This window comes from Eptesicus fuscus, chromosome 15 (assembly GCF_027574615.1).
Source record: "Eptesicus fuscus isolate TK198812 chromosome 15, DD_ASM_mEF_20220401, whole genome shotgun sequence".
NCBI lineage: Eukaryota > Metazoa > Chordata > Mammalia > Chiroptera > Vespertilionidae > Eptesicus > Eptesicus fuscus.
The window spans coordinates 52,667,795-52,687,427 of NC_072487.1; the positions used below are offsets into that span (position 1 = coordinate 52,667,795).

At 51.7% G+C, this 19,633-nt stretch overlaps 1 protein-coding gene across 1 annotated transcript; it reads left to right on the forward strand.

The window, feature by feature from the left end:
* The first annotated feature begins 8,090 nt into the window (after positions 1–8,090).
* On the forward strand, positions 8,091–9,627 carry FOXE1 (forkhead box E1). Its single transcript, XM_054727481.1, has one exon. The coding sequence runs from the start codon at positions 8,091–8,093 to the stop codon at positions 9,222–9,224; it is 1,134 nt and encodes a 377-aa protein (XP_054583456.1). The 3' UTR covers positions 9,225–9,627.
* The last annotated feature ends 10,006 nt before the right edge of the window (positions 9,628–19,633 follow it).

Below are 19,633 nucleotides of genomic sequence, written 5' to 3' on the forward strand. Positions count from 1 at the left end.
CATCACCTATATCAAAGATACTGTAAATTACTTAATTGCACAGCAATTGTGAAAGGGTTAAATCAACACTAGACCTTTTCATTCACAATTACAGATGAAAAATGGGAAGTAAAAGGCAACATGTAGTTATGTTTACAAAACAAACCAAATGCACTATGTTCAAAGATTACAGAATTGTGCATATACTATGGTTACGCCTATGTAAACATGTGTGTGTGTGTGTGTGTGTGTGTGTGTGTGTGTGTGTGTGTAAGAACACAAAGGAGAAAAAAAACATAAAACATAGAAAAACCTAGTAGATGAATGATAGGTAATTGGCATGTGAGTGACTTTTTTCTTCCTGTTTTATCACCTGAAATGTTATAATGTTTTCATAACACTTTTTAAAATGACTTTGTTGGTTTTGGCTCAGTCTCCCAACCTGATGATTGTTCCAATTCTTGTAACTGTCAGCTACCAGCATCAGCACCTCAGTGTGGTCAGCCACAAGCCCAATCAGCTTGCCTTCTGTGTCTTCTTCTAAATCATTGATAAAATGCTGAACAGTGGTAGGGGGTGGTGTAAAGGGACGCACTCTTTTCTTCTCTTGGTGGAATTCTTCCATCACTGTTAGTCTGTTTAGTTTTTTTTTCTATGACAGAAACCAATTTCAAAGGGAGGAGTACTAGGTGGTCAGCAAAGTGAACCTGGAGGAAGAGGTGGAGCTGCTTACCTACACTTTCACTGTTTTATCCATTCATTGGGTAAAGCCAATGTCAATCATCTCTGGCAAGCAAATGCTCTAACAATCAGAGGCAGTTCCACAAATCACATATAGGAAATAGTAGGTGGTCTATGAGAAAGTTAGAACTTTGAAAAAGGAAGCAATAGAACCATTGCAAGATGTCCTTGGAGACAATTTGATAGCACTATATTAAGAACCATCAAAATATTCCAAGACCCATAAATCTCACCTTTAGGACTTTGTCTTAAGGATATTTCTAAATAAATCAAAGCTCTTTATACAAACACATTCATAGCAGCATCACCTATATCAAAGACATTGGAAATTTCCCAGCTGTCATGAAAGAGTAGAGGTTTCACTATGGTTATTTTACTGACCTAGAGCCAAGTCCCAGCAGTCCATTTGGTCCCACCATCTGGGTCCATTTTGGCCTGGCTAGGGCTCAGGGAAGACAGAGGAGCCACATACACCACCTGCCAAGGGTGAGGCTCCCTAAAGGACCCCCAGTCTCTCACCTCTTCCCTACTCTGGAGTATGTCCAAACCCACATCAGGAGGGCAAGTCTAGTTCCCTGACCTTCCCTGTGGATCCTGGAGTCCTACCCTACTGGGTGGTAGCACATGGACTATGCTTCTGACTATGCCCAGCCCAGTGCTGAAGCTTTCCCCAAAGCTCCTGCCAAAAGGTTGGACCAGATCTGCCTGAGCAGAAAACCAGGGCTGCATGTAGACCCCAGGCCCTACGTTTCAAGGAGACTAGGGAGCTAGGCTGCCCCTGTGAGACCCTTAGACCCTAGTCCAGTAGGGCCAAGTTGGCCAAACTGTCCCTCCAAGATGGCCCCAGTATCATCCCAGAGGCCTCTGTACCTGAATCTTGGATAAAAGATATTGTCTGAGTCTGAACCTTCCCTCATGCCCTCCGTATTACCTGTAAGACATCTGCTTCTGGGCTCTTTTGCAGCTGCCCAGCCTGCCTAGATGGCCTATCCAGTCATCATGCCTTCCAGATCCAGTGCTCTGCCTGCTCTCCAGGATGAATCCCCAATGCCAAGTTAGTGACAGACTTGAGACTTGCCCCCAGATCTCCTGATAATGTTAGTGTATTTAATGTATGTAAAGTGCTTAAAAGAGTGTCTGCACATAAAAGAGATTTTATGTGTTTGCAGTTAATACTGGTAATCTTCACAACTCTTACCACATCATTTTATTATCCCCATTTTATACATTGAAAAGTTGAGGCCCAGAATGGATAAGTGGCCAAAGGTCATATAGCTAAAAAGAGGCAGGCAAAGAAACTGATCCAAGACTCTCTAGGTAACCTGCTCTCACAGCAGGGCCATGTTGTGCCTTGGGCCAAGCCCTATGCTAATGACTCAGGTGCCCAGTTGCATGGAACCATACTTCCTGCCACTGAGGAGCTCCCAAAGAAGAGACAGTCACATAACCAAATCATCATACCATAAAATGTGTGACAAGTGCCAAAATCCAAACATGCTGGGGCCAGGCTCAGCAGAGCAGAGGGAGAGGAGGCTCCAAGAGGCCCTGGGGCAGAAAGGCCCGAGGATCGTGACTCCCACCTGCTCCAGTGTCCTCCTGGGTGGATGTGAGTTTGTCCCCGCCTTGCCACTGCCCAGCCTCCAGGAGGGAAGAAGCTGATATGGCAGCTGGGTCTTGGCTGGATTTCGGCGCTGGCTCCCTTCACACCTGCAGGCTCTCTTCAGCAGTGACTGGGGAGAAGTGCCCAGAAAGGGAGGATATGCACAGGCCGATTCACACACTGAGGCCGAAAGACCAACAGTGAGCTCGAGAGAAACACACAGCCCTGAGACAGAGAGAGACCACCCCCCCTCACCCCCCATAAAAATCGAAGGAAAGGGGCTAGAAAAGAGCTGCCTAGCCTTCCGGGGGTGCGTCGGGGTACAGTGTCTTCTGACGCCCTGGGGGCTAAGCCAGCAGCCCGCCCAGCAGGGGTCTTGTTGGGTGGGGAATGCCTAAGGCACCTGGCAAGCTCTCACGAGCTCATCCCCTTCCCGCCCGCACCCGGGGAACCTAGACGGCGTTGCAGGGGGAGCTGCTCTGATGGCTGCAGTACAGGCTGGAGGAGTCAAAGATCCCAATCAGAGGCCGGGGTCCGCGCAGACCTCTATTCATTCCTGTCTCCGGTGGTTGACCTGGAATCTGAGGGGGCCCTTTTGAGACAGCCTACAAACCCTGAACTCTATCGCCCAAAATGAACATCCACAATCTTCCGTGCAAATTCCAGGCTTCTCGGAGTCCCAAAGATCTGCAAAGAGCTCAGCACACTCAAAAAACCAGGACGCTCGACGACTCCAGGGGGCTGCTTTTGCACCCACGGTCCCGGAATTTAACGGACTTGTGCCTGCCCATCGCCACCTCCACCCGCCCCGGGGCCAACGCCAACGCGGAGCTCTCTCCCATCCCGTGGCCGGGCTCGGTCTGAGCAGGCTCGGGTCGTGCCTTCTGCTCCGCGGTCCTCGGCTCTGGAAGGCTCGCTGAGCGCCTGAGATAGTGTAACCTGGGGGAGTCACCTGGGAGAGGGGGCAAGGTCCCGGCCTCCGCTCAGGCTGCGCTGGGGTCCCGGACTCTCTGAGCGCGGACAGTCGGACAAATTCAAGTTCTCTCGAGTCTGGTTGCCCTTTTCGCCGCCGCCACTGAGCTCCCCGCCCGCTCGTGAGCTCCCGCTCCCCGCTCCGAGGACTCGCAGACATTGGGAGTGAAGAAAAAAGCGAGGTGCTTCCTCCAGGTGAACCCAGAGGCTGGTTGTGGGGAACAGAAGGCTCCCCTCTCTGGGCCTCAGTCCCTCCGTCCGATCCCCCGGGAGATGATAATTCTCTCTTCGCAGTATTTAAGTGAACCAACGGGGAGAAAGCACCCGAAGCTAACCCACCCCCACCCCCATCAGGCCGCAGAAAACATTTTACTTTAGTCAAGTGCTACTTCTTCCAGTTAGCTGCATCTTATCTCTGCCCATGCGTGGGTACGGCTTGAATTTTCCCCAGCTTGTCTTTTCTCACATCCAAGTTCGCCCTGAAAACAATTTAAACGACGAAGAAAACGATCTCGGGTCAGCGATGTACCCCACTTCATCCTCTGGACTCCCTGGAAGAGGGACCACAGGTTGTGAATCCCCCCACTTAACAGATGGGAAACTGAGGCCTAAGAAGGGCAGCCGATGGCTCAAGGCCTCCGGATCAGTAACGAACTAGCTAGAATCAGAGCTCTCATCCCGCGGTGCTGCTGCAATCCTCGCCCTCGGGCAGCGGCACTGCTGTGACAGGGGACCCCCTTCATGGCAGGGTATTGCTCTGATGCTCTCTGAGGCCATACAGCTGTGGCCCTGAGGGACTGTCCCAGAGTAACCCAGCCACTGTGTTGCCACTGCATCGAGATTCTTGGATCTGATTTGCAAGCAATGGGGCCAGGAGGTTCCGTTGCCACCGGTGAGGTAAGGGTAAGGCGAGTGGCCCAGGCGACCATTAAGCACAGGTGAGGCTCTGAGAACTCAGGAAAAGAGGAGAGGCTGCCCACCAGGAGGGAAGGAGCACCAATATCTAACTTTCCCTTTCGGTGCTGAGCCCTCCCTGCACGACGGTAAGCCAGCCCCTTGCCAATCTGGGCCTAGGTCCTTCCAGCTCAAATCTCCAAGGTTTCCTTAAGGAGAAGAGCTGGTTACTTCTGAATCTGCATGAAGGGCACCGGGTGGGTGAAGGGATAGGGAGGGATTTTCCATGACTCCTTGGATCTCCTCCTTTATATTTACAAATCCTTCAGGGCACTTCAAAGAAGTCATAGGGAGAAAGCTGACAGGGGCTTCTACAGATTGCCAGCATTTCCCCCACCCACCCTCACCCCAACGGGCGCACGTACACACGCACCCAAATTGTATATTAAAATATCCTTCAAGGCAGCAGGGTTTTCCAAAGGGTGCGGGGGATACACACAGGACTGAAGGTAGACACAAAGCAGATGTAAATCACCCACCAATGCCAACCTATCCCAGCTGACCGAGGAGAATGATTTCCAAGGGACTGGAACCTAAACAATAGCTTTCAAACGGTTCTCAATGGGGTCTGTTACCCCTGCGTAGCACCTCCCCAGAGAAGAGGGGAAGATTTGACCAGAGGAAAGCAAGGAAATGCCCACGCTCTGAGGGATCTTTTTGTATAGTTTTGATCCAAACGGGTAAACTGTCACAGTCACTCATCAAATCCTTTAATTCAAATGTTACATCGTGAATTCATAGACTCTTCAAAGTACAGAAATTTGAAATGCATCATTAGAATAAAACATTCATGGACTAGAATCTTTAGGATCTTTTGCTCATGAAAATCTTAGGATCTTGGGATTTCTAAACTTGGGATGCTAACTCTTGGTCTATGTGGTCACAGCAAAGTTTGAGAAAGAGGAATTGGAATTTTAGAATAATGGGTCCACTGAGAAGAAACCTTGATGAAGAAATCATGAGACATGAAGGCTTCTAACTTTAGCCATTGGAGCTTAAAGTACAGAATCATAAACTCATGTAACCAAATAAAAGTCATGACCGACCAAAGTCAATGGTCATGAATATTACAAGAATTATTAGAATTAGATTCTTTGAGTTAAAGAATAGTGGATCCAGTACTAGCATTTCAGGCTTAAGGAAGAAGAGAGTTGTGGATTAAGAGGAGCCAAATTTTCCAATTAGACATTCCTAGACAAAAATTCAACTTAAGTAATATATACCACCTTAGAGCTGCAAAAATATCTAAAATCTCGAGAAGTGGTATCATATTTTCAGGCACAAAAATCTTAGTCCCAGAATCTTAAAATATGAGGAATATGCTTTTAGACTTTGACCAGAAGCTTAAAATCACAAGAATATAGTTACAGTCTAAGAATTTAGACTTCTGGTCATGAAACCTTAGAATTACAGAATGTGAATTCTTTGATTTATGGAATTATGTTAGGATAGTGATCCAAAATTTAAAGTTTGGAAATCTTATTCTAGAATCTTGGGACCACAAAATCAAGTATTGTAAGATTGACATGATGTAATCCAGTTAAAATAAAAAAAATATTTAACTGGTTTTATTTTCCCTTTGTAAAACATAACTAGATTAAGCCTGGATTTTCGTGTCCGTGTGACTTTGGAAGAAGGAAGCTGGGAGTTTTGTTGGGCGAGTGAAAAGCCCCACTCCAGTCGTTCTAGCACCGCACCTATCCACAGAAAAAGGTCCTCATGCAAATCGTGCAATGGCTTCCACATCGCGAGTTGGCGAAGCAAGGACCTGGGTTCTCTGCCTCTTTCTTCCAAAGACTGTTGCCCAATGCCTGGCGGGGCTGAGCCTGCCCCCAGCTCTCCGCCACGAAGAACAAGACTAAAACTCCCAAAGGCTATGCCCCACCCTGCACCCACAGGCCACCCTGCACCCACAGCCCCGCAGAAAGCTGCCTCCGGGCAAAAGCCTCTGGATTTGGCACCAAAGCCCGGAGTCCTAAGGATAGAAGAGACCTCCGATCTCTGCACGTGCCCTCCCACCCTCTATTCACAGAGCAGAAAATTAAGGTTCTGCTTTCGCGGAAGGGTCTTTTTTGCGGAAAGACCAAGTAGCAAACCCTGGCGGGCGGGGCTGCCGCCGCAGGGAGTCTCAGGAGAGGGCTGAGGCTCGCCTTCGGGGGGAGAGAAGGGGGGGGCGGCTAGCTGGAAAGTAGACACCCGCGAAGCCAAAGGGTCCCAGCAGCCCGCCCCTTCCTCGGGAGACGCGCCCACTCGGAGCACCCCCGCGGCCATCACCTCCCGCAGCCCTCACTCTCCGCAGAGGAAGGGGCGGTTCGGCGGCCCCCTGGGTCTTGGGAGTCGCTTGGAGCCCTCCGTGACCACGAGAGGGCAGAAGCCCAGCCTTCATCCTCTAAGCTGCGCGCCACTCACCATCACACATACAGAGAGGGGTCTCGAGTCACCCAAAGACAGATGATTGCAGGTCGAGGGCGGCCTTTCCCTTAATATCCCCGTAATATCGGCAATAGAAGGAATCTGGAGATGCAAACCCTCCGTACAGTGGGTGATCCCTCGACCCAAAGAGAACGTGGCTGTCTCCAGCGCAGTCCGAACAGACGCGGGTGTGAGGTTCCCCTCGCAGCAAAATCACGGTGGGGCTATGGCAAGTCACCTCCCCTATTGGGTCTAGGAATCCTCCTCTGAAAGATGGGGGACTGGACCAGGAACGGGCCAGCAAGTCTTGCCTGGGGTTTGCAAATCATCCTGGAAAGACCTTGGGAGCCAGTCACCTGGAGAGTCTTCTCCCTTCCCAGTCCCCCACCCAACAAGAATCAAGCACCGTCCTGGCCAGTTCTCACCCTCCGTGGACAAAAAAAAAGGAAAGCAAACCCTTTCTTTCACCTGTGGGTCCCAGCGCTCCACAGAGGCTGGGAAAGTCCGGAAGCGCGGAGTTCGGGCGCCGAGATCCCCAAGACAGTCCCTGGCCTTAGTCTCCCCGTCGGCGTGCAGAGGAGGCCGGCCGGGGGATCTCCGAGCACCCTCCCCGCTCTGATGTTTGGGGCTCCCGCCCTCCACCACAGCTGCTCCTACCTGGAGAGGTGCGTCCGGGCCCAGGGGGCGGGCAGTCGCGGGGGGGGGGCGGGCGGGGAACGGGCGCCGCCCTAAGCTTCCTGGCGCCTTTAAGGAGAAGAAGCCGGCGGAGGGAGGAGCCGGTCCGGGTTTGTGCAGGAGGGGAGAGCCTCTTCTGCGGTGTCGGCGGTGGAGGCCAAGGCTGCGGAGAGGGAGTCGCCGGCCGTCCCGCCTGCCCCGCGCCTCGCCTCCCTGCTCTCTTCGCCATCCGCAGCCTGGGCCGCCCGGGCGCGGCCTTAGCGACCCCATCAGAGTGCACACGCCCTCACTCGTTGCCCTTCTGGCCTTCGGGCCGAAGCACGACCTCGACGGTTATCCTCTGATCAGCGGGAAGCCCAGACCAGTGCAGACGCCTCGGCCCCGGGACCACTGCCAGACCCGTTGACCTCCTGGCACCGGCGCCAAAGGACCGTTCAGCCCGCGACGGGGCCTAGTCCCGGTCCCAACGCCACTGCCGGCGCCTGGCCTCGAGCTCCCGAACACGAGCAGAGCCGTCCGTGGGCAGGACACGCCGCTCGGTGCCTACCGAGGCAGCCCGAACGCTGCGGGTGCCAAGCCTCCAGCGCGCCGCCCCTGCCGGGGAAATCGTGCTCGGGCGCCAGCCCGCGAGGACCTCGGGAGCTCTCCTCGGAGGAGCCCGGCGTCCTTCCCGGGACCCTGCGCGCCGGGCCTGCGGTCCTCAGACCCGCCCCCGCCCCTCGACGGAAGCGCGCGGCGGGGACGCGACGGCTGCACCATGACAGCCGAGAGCGGGCCGCCGCCGCCGCAGCCGCCGCCGCCGCAGCCGGAGGCGCTGGCTACCGTGAAGGAGGAACGCGGTGAGGCGGGGGCCGGGGTCCCGGTGGAGGCGGCGGGCCGCGGCTCGGGCGGGCGGCGACGGAAGCGCCCCCTGCAGCGCGGGAAGCCGCCCTACAGCTACATCGCGCTCATCGCCATGGCCATCGCGCACGCGCCGGAGCGCCGCCTCACGCTCGGCGGCATCTACAAGTTCATCACCGAGCGTTTCCCCTTCTACCGCGACAACCCCAAAAAGTGGCAGAACAGCATCCGCCACAACCTCACGCTCAACGACTGCTTCCTCAAGATCCCGCGCGAGGCCGGCCGCCCGGGCAAGGGCAACTACTGGGCGCTCGACCCCAACGCCGAGGACATGTTCGAGAGCGGCAGCTTCCTGCGCCGCCGCAAGCGCTTCAAGCGCTCGGACCTCTCCACCTACCCGGCCTACATGCACGACGCCGCCGCCGCCGCCGCCGCTGCCGCTGCCGCCGCCGCCGCCGCCGCCATCTTCCCGGGCGCCGTGCCCGCCGCGCGCCCGCCGTACCCGGGCGCCGTCTATGCGGGCTATGCCCCGCCGTCGCTCGCCGCGCCGCCCCCGGTCTACTACCCGGCTGCGTCGCCGGGCCCGTGCCGCGTCTTCGGGCTGGTGCCCGAGCGGCCGCTCAGCCCCGAGCTGGGTCCCGCGCCGTCGGGCCCCGCGGGCTCCTGCGCCTTTGCGGCGGCCAGCGCCTCGGCCACAGCCACCGGCTACCAGCCCGCAGGCTGTGCGGGAGCCCGGCCTGTCAACCCCTCCGCCTACGCGGCCGCCTACGCGGGCCCGGACGGCGCGTACCCGCAAGGGGCCAGCGGCTCCCTCTTTGCGGCTGCTGGCCGGTTGGCGGGGCCAGCCTCGCCCCCCGCCGGTGGCAGCAGTGGTGGCGGCGTCGAGACCGCCGTGGACTTTTATGGGCGCACGTCGCCCGGTCAATTCGGAGCGCTGGGGCCCTGCTACAACCCTGGTGGGCAGCTCGGAGGGGGCGGTGCAGGTGCCTACCATGCTCGCCATATGGCCGCCTATCCTGGCGGGGTGGATCGTTTCGTGTCCGCCATGTGAGCCGAGCAGACGGTCGAAAATTCATAGATGCCTTGGCTGTTTGCACAAGAGTATCCCCAAGACTGAGGACAGGACTGGAGAGAGGGCCGAACTGAGGGCTACAGAGGAGAGACGTGGACGGGAGAGTCAGCCTCCGAGTGCATCGCGTACACACCTGGTTCACTTTGTAAATGGGAGGACGTTGGGACAGGCAGCTCAGCTCACGGACTGGGACAAAGGACCCTCAATCAGGTGACGCTCCTAAAGACATGCCTTTCAGGGGGCGCAGTGTCGTGTCTACACCAGACTCTAGGATCCGAATCACATGACTTCACTCTTCCCTGTACGGCGGGGAAACGGGCCTTTTTACACGGGTTCCGCCTCTTATGCCTTTAACTATGTTACTGCAATAAAAGGCTCCAATAGCGCCTTACTTTTAAGGTGAGGAAGACAAGTTTGCAAAAGAAGTAGTTTTGTTGTTTTCTTTTGTTTTGCAATTGGGGAAATCGCTCTGTTTTGCCTGGCCTGCCGCTGGTTTTCCCTGCCTCTGAGAATAGCAAGATACGGCCGGCCGAGTCTGGACTGTGCCTCAGCTCCACAGTGTGACCCAGTACCATCACCCACACCCCAGTCTCCCCGCTGTTATATACAAGAGGGCTGCAGCATTCACATGATCTTGAAGGGCCCTAGCACCGTGGATGCTGGCCTGTATATTTGGCAGCATTCGTGGGCCACCCAGGGCCTAAACTAGCCCTATTCCAGGGAATTAAAACAGAGCTCATGGCAAGCATCTAAAGTCTCTGGATTCGCTCCAGGCCGTCATTATATCATAATTTCTTGAATCTTTTGAGCATGATGTGCTGATCATTTGGCAGCTGTTTCATCTGGGTCCTAAATGTAGTTTTCCAATGAAGCAGGTAGAAATACATTTGTCCATGCTCCACTCTCCCTTTTCATCAAGCAGCCCTGGACCCAGTGGATGAGCTCAAGTTCAAAGGGATGACAAGGATTCAGGGGAGCCCATTAGTGACGCTTTCAGTTTATGGGGTTGGCTGTTCCATCCCTGGCACCCTCTGCCACCCTCTCCCCGTGCAAAAAGGAAAGTGAAAAATTAATTGAGGTGGTCGGTGAAGTAAGCTTTAGAAAGAAACTAGATTTTTTAAAATTTTTGTTTTGTATCTGTTTGTTTGTTTGTTTGTTTTGAGAAGCAAGCTAACCAAAAGCAGAAAATCCAACAACTTTCCCACCTTTCTCTTGAGAAATCTTGTAAGTTTCTATTCTGGAGTAAACATGTCCAGCATTACATATTTCAGAGGCTCAGGTGCAGCTTTCAGATAAACCTGAGTGTTCAGATGAACCATTTTAATAAAAATCTTTGAGCAAGTGAGTTCTGGCAAGAGAAACTCGGCCTCTTTCTGTGTAGTTAACTTGGTAGGGAAGGGTGGTGGGTATGTGAAAAAGAAGACTAAAAACCACTGGTACTTACTTTTAATTTTGGGGATTGCGCTGTCCCGTTCACATGCATGTGAATGTGATTCATTCCAGGCGGGTATTTGTCTAATTCAGTGTTGTCCAATAGAAATAGAATGCAAGCTACATGTGTAATTTAAGTTTTTCTAGTAGTCAACATTAATAAAATAAAAAACAAGTGAGATTAACTAATAATATTTTTGTATTTAACCCAATATAGCCAAACTATCATTTCAACAAATAATCAATATAAATATTGTTGAGATGTTTTTTGGTTTTTTTTTTCATACTAAGTCTCCAAAATCTGGAGTGTATTTTACAGCTTTAGCTCATCTAAATTTGGACTAGCCACATGCCCCGTGGTGGATAGGAGTGTGTGGCTGATGACTACTGCGCTGGACAGTACGGGTCTAGATGCTGGCCCTTCCTGACTTTGGTGGTGCTAAATGACCACCTGGAGGCAGAAGGTGGCAGGAGCACTGACCCTGCTGACCGTGAGTCTGGGTTCGAGTCCCAGCCTTTTGAACTTGTGAAATTCTAGGGGTTGGTCATCATCTCCATATGGACCCGTGCTGGTATGAAATTCAAAGGTTCTCCATGCGCAGCTAGACCGGCTGGCTCTCCTAAGCAGAAGTCTGGATGCCTTGCCTACTTGGAAGCCCTGGAAATTGAGAGCCCTCCACCCAAGGGTTTTGTCCTTAGCTGCTAACAGCCCAGCAGGGGATTTGGGCTGGGAAAGGATGGTCTATGCGCCCGTTAGTACAGGAGTGTACCCTTTCTCTCTCTCTCTCTCTTTTTTTAAATTACCAAGTCAATTGATTTGACAGCGCCAATAACCTTAAGCCATTGTCCTCATCTGTGAATGGGAATGTGTGACCCCTAGCTCACAGAGTCCTTCTAACGTTGAACAAGACACCAGAGGTGAAAAAACTCTTCGTAAACAGTAAAGTACCAGGCACAGGAGGGAGGAAAGGCTTTACAATAAAAAAGCGCCACCTTATCCCCAAGCCTTCTGGAGCATCACCACAAAGCCCGGGAAAGGAGAAAGATGGAGTGTAAAGTGCCCGCGCCTTCGTCCCCCACGCTCCTTGTCAACTCGGACCACAGGTGAGAGTGTGCCAAAGCCAGGGTCTGTGCCCATAGAGGACGCAGCGAGGAAGGGACTTGGTGTGAACAGTGGGCACGGGGAGAGACAGGGGACCCTCGATGGTTGGAATCAAGGCTTTGACAGAGCGTCAGTCCTCAAGCCTCCCACCGGCTGCCGACACCCAACGCTCGCGTGCCACCGGGGCGGGCCTGGCTGGAACCGACGCTGCAGCGCCGGCGAGCGAGCGCCCGCTCTGGCTTCCGCGGTGGTAGGGAGCGCGGCCAGACCCTCCGCGTGACTGTAGGCTCTTGAGAACATTTCACTGCAGTATTTTGGAAATTCCAACTCCAAGAACCCCCCCAAACCGTGGGACAGGACCTCCCGGTTTCCCATCTGGGGGCTCAGAGACGGGAGGTGCGTTACTATTTACTTTTTCTTCTTCCTGTTATGAAGCCAGAAAAACCGTTTGCCCCTCTCTGAGCCCTGCACCCCAGCGTTGTGTGCAGGCGCCCCCAGGCCCTGGGTAATTAGATGCGTTCTTACCTAATTGCCCAAGGCTCGTTAGAATTCGCCCCAGAGCTGTGTAACATTTATTCTCTTTCAAATTAACTTTGCTTGCAATTAAGCTCAGGAAACCAGCAACAAAAGCAGAATTGGCCCGAGGTCGTTTACCAGAAAACGGATTAGGGCACCTTCTTCCCCAGTTTAAGGGGAAAGATTCCAATTCAGACAGCAGAGGTGAGGGGGAGCAGCAAGCTGCTCAGGGTGGCTGATGGTGAATCCTCCTCATCCTGGTGATTCGTGTGCCCAGAAGAGTAAGGGTAACTGTTGAAATGAATCCGGGCGATTAGAACTGAACTAAACAGCCATGACATGAAGCCGCGGTATGTAGTTACAGTTTACTCAGCACATTCAAACATCATCTCATTTACTAAGAACCTTGTGAGAACTTTCTTTTATTAAAATTAAATTTCTTTTTAATACAAAATTAGCACACATTCATTTATTTTTTAAAAGTTAGAAAGAAAAAAATGTCAAAAGAACCCATAGCTCACCCAGAGAAAGCACAGTAAACACCTCAGTGAGTGTTTTGTCTAGTTTTTGTTTTTCCTGTGTAGGAAGCCTGTGCCGGAACTTTGTCACTGAATTGCTGTGAGATTTTTTAATTTTTTTTATTTTTTAGCAACTTTTTAATTTTTCAATCACGGTTGAAATGCTGTGAGATCTTGAACAAGTTTCTTCCTGCACTGGCTAGGCCTCAGGTCCCCTTTCATTCTCTAACTCCTCTTTTCTTGGTCATTTGAATCCCGGATGCAGTTCTCCAAGGGACAGGAGACAGACTTGGAGAGAGACTTAGAGCTGAGGCGTGCCCCCCCCCCCCCCCCCCGCCACTTTACACAAGAGACCCAGACCCTGAGGCCTTGCAACTCTTAAGTGGAGGCCATAGGCCAGCTGCATGGACAACCCCTGGGAACTGGCTAGACATGCAGAGTCCTGGGCCCTACCCCAGATCTACTGGACCAGAACCTGCATTTCAACAAGCCCCTTGGGTGATGCATATGCCCTAGGCCTGTGGTCGGCAAACTTCGGCTCGGGAGCCACATGCGGCTCTTTGGCCTCTTGAGTGTGGCTCTTTCACAAAATACCACGTCCTGGGCGAGTCTATTTTGAAGAAGTGGCATTAGAAGAAGTTTAAATTTAAAAAATTTGGCTCTCAAAAGAAATTTCAATCGCTGTACTGTTGATATTTGGCTCTGTTGATTAATGAGTTTGCCGACCACTGGGCTAGGCAAAGAGGCAGAACATTAGAGAAATGGGGGTGAGGAGAAATGTGCTATGTTGTTGAGATCAGAGGTCCAGAATAACTTCCAGGAGCCTCCTGTTTCTGACCCATAGCCCCAATACAGTGCTATCTTGCATAGAGGAGATCTGGGCCAGGGCTGTGGTGGAGCGTTTTACCTCCTGCCTCAGGTGCACTTTCTGAGTCTTGGAATCCTAGCCCTCAGAATGGATCTTACCTCATATTCCCAGCCTATGGCAACTGTGACAATGACATTTATTGAGAGTGCATCTAAAAGTATCTTGAAAGCTGGGGTACCAGTTAGAGCTGGGGCAGGAACCCAGGCTCCTGAGGCACTTTCTGGACCTTAGGTTTTGGTCTTCGTACACTCCCTAAGCAACAGTCATTTGCTCAAGCATGGAATAGACTTGGCCTTTGATCCTTCAGCTCTAGACCCAAGTCTGGGGTAGGTGGGGGTTTAGGAGAAAAGTAAAGCTTTCTTCTCGGGACACAATAGCCAGCCAGAAGTGGCCCCCTCTTTGAGTCCATCTGGGCTGAGGGATCCTCTAGTTATTAACCGGTTGGCGACCACTGCTCCAAAGATTTCTTTACACCAGCGGTTGCCAACCTTTCAGACCTCACGGACCACCAGTTGGCAACCGCTGCGAGTCTAGTAGAGCATTTTAAGTGCCCCTGGACAGCCCCAAATCCTGGGCACCTGAACAAGTCCTCCCCTGCCCCTCATACACACATCTTTCTGGAGAACTTGGTTTCTGTGCTCATTCTGTTCCTGAGAAGGGCTGACTTCTAGGTGGGAATTGGCATGACAGGTCACGTGGGGGGGTGGTGGTGGTGGTGGTGAATGTCCCTGATAAAAAGCAGTTCAGACAGGGAACATGTACCATGAAGAATGGGGCAGAGCCCAGATTGGGGAAGCATTCTTCCCAGAATTACACAGCAACTCACAGGGAGACCAGGACTCTCATCTCTGCTCACATGAGTTCTTAATAATAGGAAAAGATAGGAACATCACGAGTGTGTGTAGAATTTCTATAGAGCTAAAGAGGAGGCACATGACTTACCCAAGCTCTCATCGCTAAGTGCCTAAGTGCCCAACCGGACTAGAACCTGTGCCTTCCCCAAGGGAGACTGTATTTGATTATCATCTTCATACAAGGCAATGTGGAAATGGAAGTAATCACACCAGGTAAGGAGAAGGGGGCTCAGGGCAGCTTGAGGGAATTCCCTGTTAGACCCTCCATTATATGGATGGGTAAACTGAGCCCAGGACTGGTTTATTAAATAGTTTAGGACAACCCAAAGGGAAAGGCAGTGTGGGCTAGTGGTTCTCAGCCCAAACTGAGCAGTAGGAACTAAAGAAAAAATGGGGTGGACAGATGGGGGTAAGGATAGGAGGTCCTTAATGAGTTTGCCACTGGTCATTCCCTGAGCCTGCCCCTTCTCAGCAGAGCTCCTGGAGTGGCCCCTGCTGCTCCCGGGAGAGGATAACTGCTCTCTAGAATTCCCAGTGCCCCTCTGTCAGCCCTGCAATCCCTCTTCTAAGAGCTGAGGCTTTTGTACCTGATGGGTTAACCAGGTACCAAAGCAGGTAGTCAGGGATCATTTGTCAGCCCCTCCCAGGTGAGAAAGGGACTGGGAAGCTGGAATCAGGGTGGATCTCAGCTTTGGTGGAAAGAACCAGCTTATCTCACTATCTATGTGTGGGCAGAGCAGACCCTCAGCCGTGGTTTTTCAGGCTTGGCCGCACTCAGCAATGAGAGATGAAGTGTGAGAACCATAGCATCACAGAGACCAATTCTCGCCTCTGCTGTCAGTCCCCAGCAGCCAGCCAGGACCTCCCCATGGGTTCTCCTGCATCCTCCCTCCATTTTGCCCCACTGCCCTGGAGAGCAGGCTCCCTGGTGTCCACAGCAGAAAGCCCAAGCTCCTCACCTAGTACTCAGGACCCTCTATGATCCCTATGGCAACCCTGTTCTCAGCCTCATCTCGCATAGCTGCCCTTCCTGCATCCCTAGGCACCAATGAGCTTGCTGTTCCCCAGACATGCCTCTGTGTTCCTGTCACCATGAATTTGCTCTGACCATTACCTCTCCAGGAACTATCTAACCCCACCCTGCACCTCCAAGTGTCCTCAGAGGGGAGGCTCCATCATCTCTGTCTCATGGATCACAGCACCAGCCTCCTAATGGCTCTCTGCTCCCCTCCACTACTCCCCTCAGTCAGTCATTTCCCACACAGCAGCCAGTGTATGACCCAGTTCAAACATCAGCGGATCTTGTCACTCTCTCTCAGAGATCCAGACCTCAGGACCAGGGAGTGAGATTAGGAACATGGAATGCCTGTGGGAAGCCTTGTGAAGGGCTCTTTTTCTTTATTATTAAGAGAGAGAGAGAGAGAGAGAGAGAGAGAGAGAGAGAGAGAGAGACTTATTGTTCCACTTATCTTGCATGTGTCCTGAATGGGATCAAACCTGAAACCTTGGCATATCAGGATGATGCTCTAACCAACTGAGCTCCTCAACCATGGTGTGAAACATATATTTGAGAAACATATATTTAATATTAGCCTTTTCAAAGTTTGCCCCTCCCATGTAACACCTTCCTTTTACCCTAAATTTTCATTAGAGTCTATACAACTATTCAACCTCGGATGAAGTGAGGTCTGCTCACATTTTTCCTGCACTGGTGCTCAAAAGATGTCCTATCATGGGGACTGGACACAGGGGGCTTGATGGTAGAGCTCAGAGTGACCAAATGAAGCATGTGGAGGTACAGTGGGCAATGCTGAACAGAAATAAAACAATACATCCTCTTTCTGGAATATTCAAGAAGAAGGTGTGCCAGACACTGTTAGCTGTCTAGACTGCCCTTTTTCTTTGGTCACACGTCCCTGATCTTTTCCAGGTTTCAGTTGGTCATGTGTTTCAGGAGAAGTCTTACCCCTTGGGGTACCCCTGGCTCAATCTGAACTTGTCCAAGGTAAACATGGTGATGATTTCATCACTCTTGCCAGTGATTTTTTTAATTGATTTTTTTTTTTTTTTTTTTTTTTTTTTAGAGAGAGAGGAGGGAGAGGGAGAAACATCGATTGGTTGCCTCCTGCATGCACTCTACTAGGGATCATCAAACCCACAATCTGGGCATGTGGCCTGACCAGGAACCAGTGACCTCTCAGTGTACCAGACAATGTTCAACCAACTGAGCCACACCGGCCAGGGCTTGCCAGTGATTATTTAGAAATGGGCACAGGATACTTTCCAGGCCAGTGAGATGTTCAGAAAAGTCTGCTAGAGGCTTCTGGGAAGCATTTCTTTGTTTTTACAAAGAAGGGAAGAGAAACAGCACTTTTCCTCCTCTGAGTGTTTTTGGAATGTGACTCATGGAAATGTGGTAGCCATATTGGACCCGGAAGGCGCCAGCCTAGGAGAACAAACCAACCTGCTGAGGATGGCAGAGCAGAGAGGTGGGAAGAACCTGGGTGCCTGATGCCATCACTGAGCTGATGAAAGAACCAATCCTTGAACGATTCATTACACATGTGGGCCCCTACTTTTAAAGATAACAAATATCCTCCAACTTTAACCTTTTGCACTCGGATGTCGAGTGTGACTCGACACGGTTAGCATCGGTAGCAGGAATCGAGAAAAAGCAAGCGAGTGCAAAGGGTTAAGCCTTCTTCCTCCAGCTTTCTGTTACTTGCAGCCAAATGCATCCTAACTCATACAGAAGATGACCCTTACAGGGAAGGAAAAGAATTGATTCTTGGTTTATTCCCTTTGATATTTCCTTTGCCATTCTTATAAATAAACATGCAGCTGACAGGTTTTCATTTAATGGAAGGAAAACCAAGGCCCAGAGAAGGTAACTTTCCACGGTTGCACAGAGAGCTAACCTCTTAGACCTCCTTCCAGGGCTCTCTCACTACACCATTGCTCTTCCTCAACTTCACGTGGCTCAGCAGTGGCACAGCTGACTAATCATAATCCTGACATATTGAAGAGTGGCTGTGATCAGCGTGTACCAAGCACTTCCATATACATTACCCTTTGGGTCCTCACAACTGCCCTGGGAAGCAGCAGGTTTCAGCTGCATTTTTTTTCAGATGAGGAAATTGAGGGCCAAGAAGAGAGGACAAGCTCAAGGTCACATGACTGTTGCATGGAAGAGACTCAACCCAAGTGTCACAAAATCCACAGCAAAAGGAATCTGAGGGTTTTTCTTCCCTGGATGTGGGAATTGAAGATTTGTATCTATGTATTGACTGGAGCTCCAGGGAAATCCTCTCTCTTTGGACCTCTGAGTCGCGTGGATCCTCCACACGCCCCTGATTTACCTCCACAAAGTGTGTGAGGCTTAAAGATAATGTTCTGAAGTGTGTGGATCTGGTTGCTTCAGATCCTACAAAGTAGAATGTTTTGTTCCAAAGCTGAAGGAGTCTGGCTGTTAAGACAAGCCCATTATGGGACCATGCTTCCTGTCACCCCGCCCCGACCCTTCCAGCTTCTGCCAGCATTAGTCCCACCAATGTGGAAGCCGCAGGAGCAGGCACATAGGTCACAGAACACCTGGGAGAGGCTGTGGGCAGCTGGGTAATTTCCAAATTAACTGTAGGAGAAACCTAACAAAACAATCTGCATGCTAAGCGTCCTGGGAGCTCTGCTGTGAGACTGACAGCCTGGAATCCAGCAAGTACAATGCCGCCAACCACAGACAGGAGGGCCCTTCCTCCTTGTGGGGAGGAGGTCTGACTTCCTTCCAGCAGGGGCCCGTCTGGGCCTGCAGCTGCCTGATAGGAGAGCAAAATCCCAGAACTGAAATAGTCTTTCCACCCAAATCCCAAACTACAATGAACATACACAGCTTTTCTGAAACACGGCTGCCAGGTTGGCCAGCGCCCTGAGTTATATGCCCTGGCAGACACCTCACTTCTTTGCAAGGGGCTTTCAGGTCTCATTGAAGTTTTCCTCCTGAATTCATCCTCAGGAAACCTGAGCTGTCCTCACTGCCTTAGTAGATTGTACACATGCACGAAATGAACCTGGAGTCTATAACATATTATTAATAAAGGTAAAATCTTACCTTTGTCTGGTTCTTTCCTGTTTTCTGAGAGGCTGCCTGCCTTTGTCAGAAAAACACTAGTTCGAATTCTGGGTCTGGTACCTGGGGAAGTCTCAGCCTCAACTTCCCCAGCAATAAAATAGGTACAATACTGCCTTCCCTCTCTAGTAACAATCACAATGGCTAACATTCAGTTAAGTGCCTCTCAGTCTCCAAAATCTCCCCTGGGAGGTAGTGACCATGAAGTAGGAAATGGTGGGCGCAGAGTTTGAATTCCGGTTGCCGAGCATCAGAACTTCTAGGTGACACCAGTTTGCATCAGAAGGCTCCTGGTTCTCAGAGAGGCACTAGGCTGGGAGTCAAAACACCCAGGCCTCCCCCTCCCCAGCCACTAACTTTGTGTGTGACCTTGGGTGAGTCCCTTGCCTGTGGTTGTCTCACCTGTACACTTGGTAGGTGTACGTGACTGGAGGCCATCAGATGGCCTCTACTGTCCCTTTAGCATGAAGTTTGGTGAGTCTGAGTGCCCCTCCCTGAACATGAACAGGAGTATAGAATAGTATAATGTGAAGGTTTTCGCAAATTGTAGTGTGATAGTTTACTACCAAGATCTTCTCCCAAAGTGAATGAGATGGGCGAGTTCTTTTTATTGCATTCCTATCTAATAAAAGAGTAATATGCAAATTGACCATCACTCCAACACACAAGATGGCTGCCCCCACGTGGTCAAAGATCCTGCCCCCATGTAGATACAAGATGGCCAACAGGGGAGGGCAGTTGGGAGGGACCAGGCCTGCAAGGGAGGGCAGTTGGGGGCGATCAAGCCTGCAGGGGAGGGCAGTTAGGGATGACCAGGTCAGCAGAGGAGGGAAGTTCGGGGCAACCGGGCCTGCAGGGAAGGGCAGTTGGGGGTGACCAGGCCTGCAGGGGAGGGCAGTTGGGGGTGACCAGGCCTGCAGGGGAGGATAGTTAGGGGTGACCAGGCCTGCAGGGAGGGCAGTTAGGGGCAATCAGG

Coding starts and splice junctions, on each gene's coding strand:
- FOXE1 (XM_054727481.1), top strand. CDS start 8,091: ATGACAGCCGAGAGCGGGCCGCCGCCGCCGCAGCCGCCGCCGCCGCAG.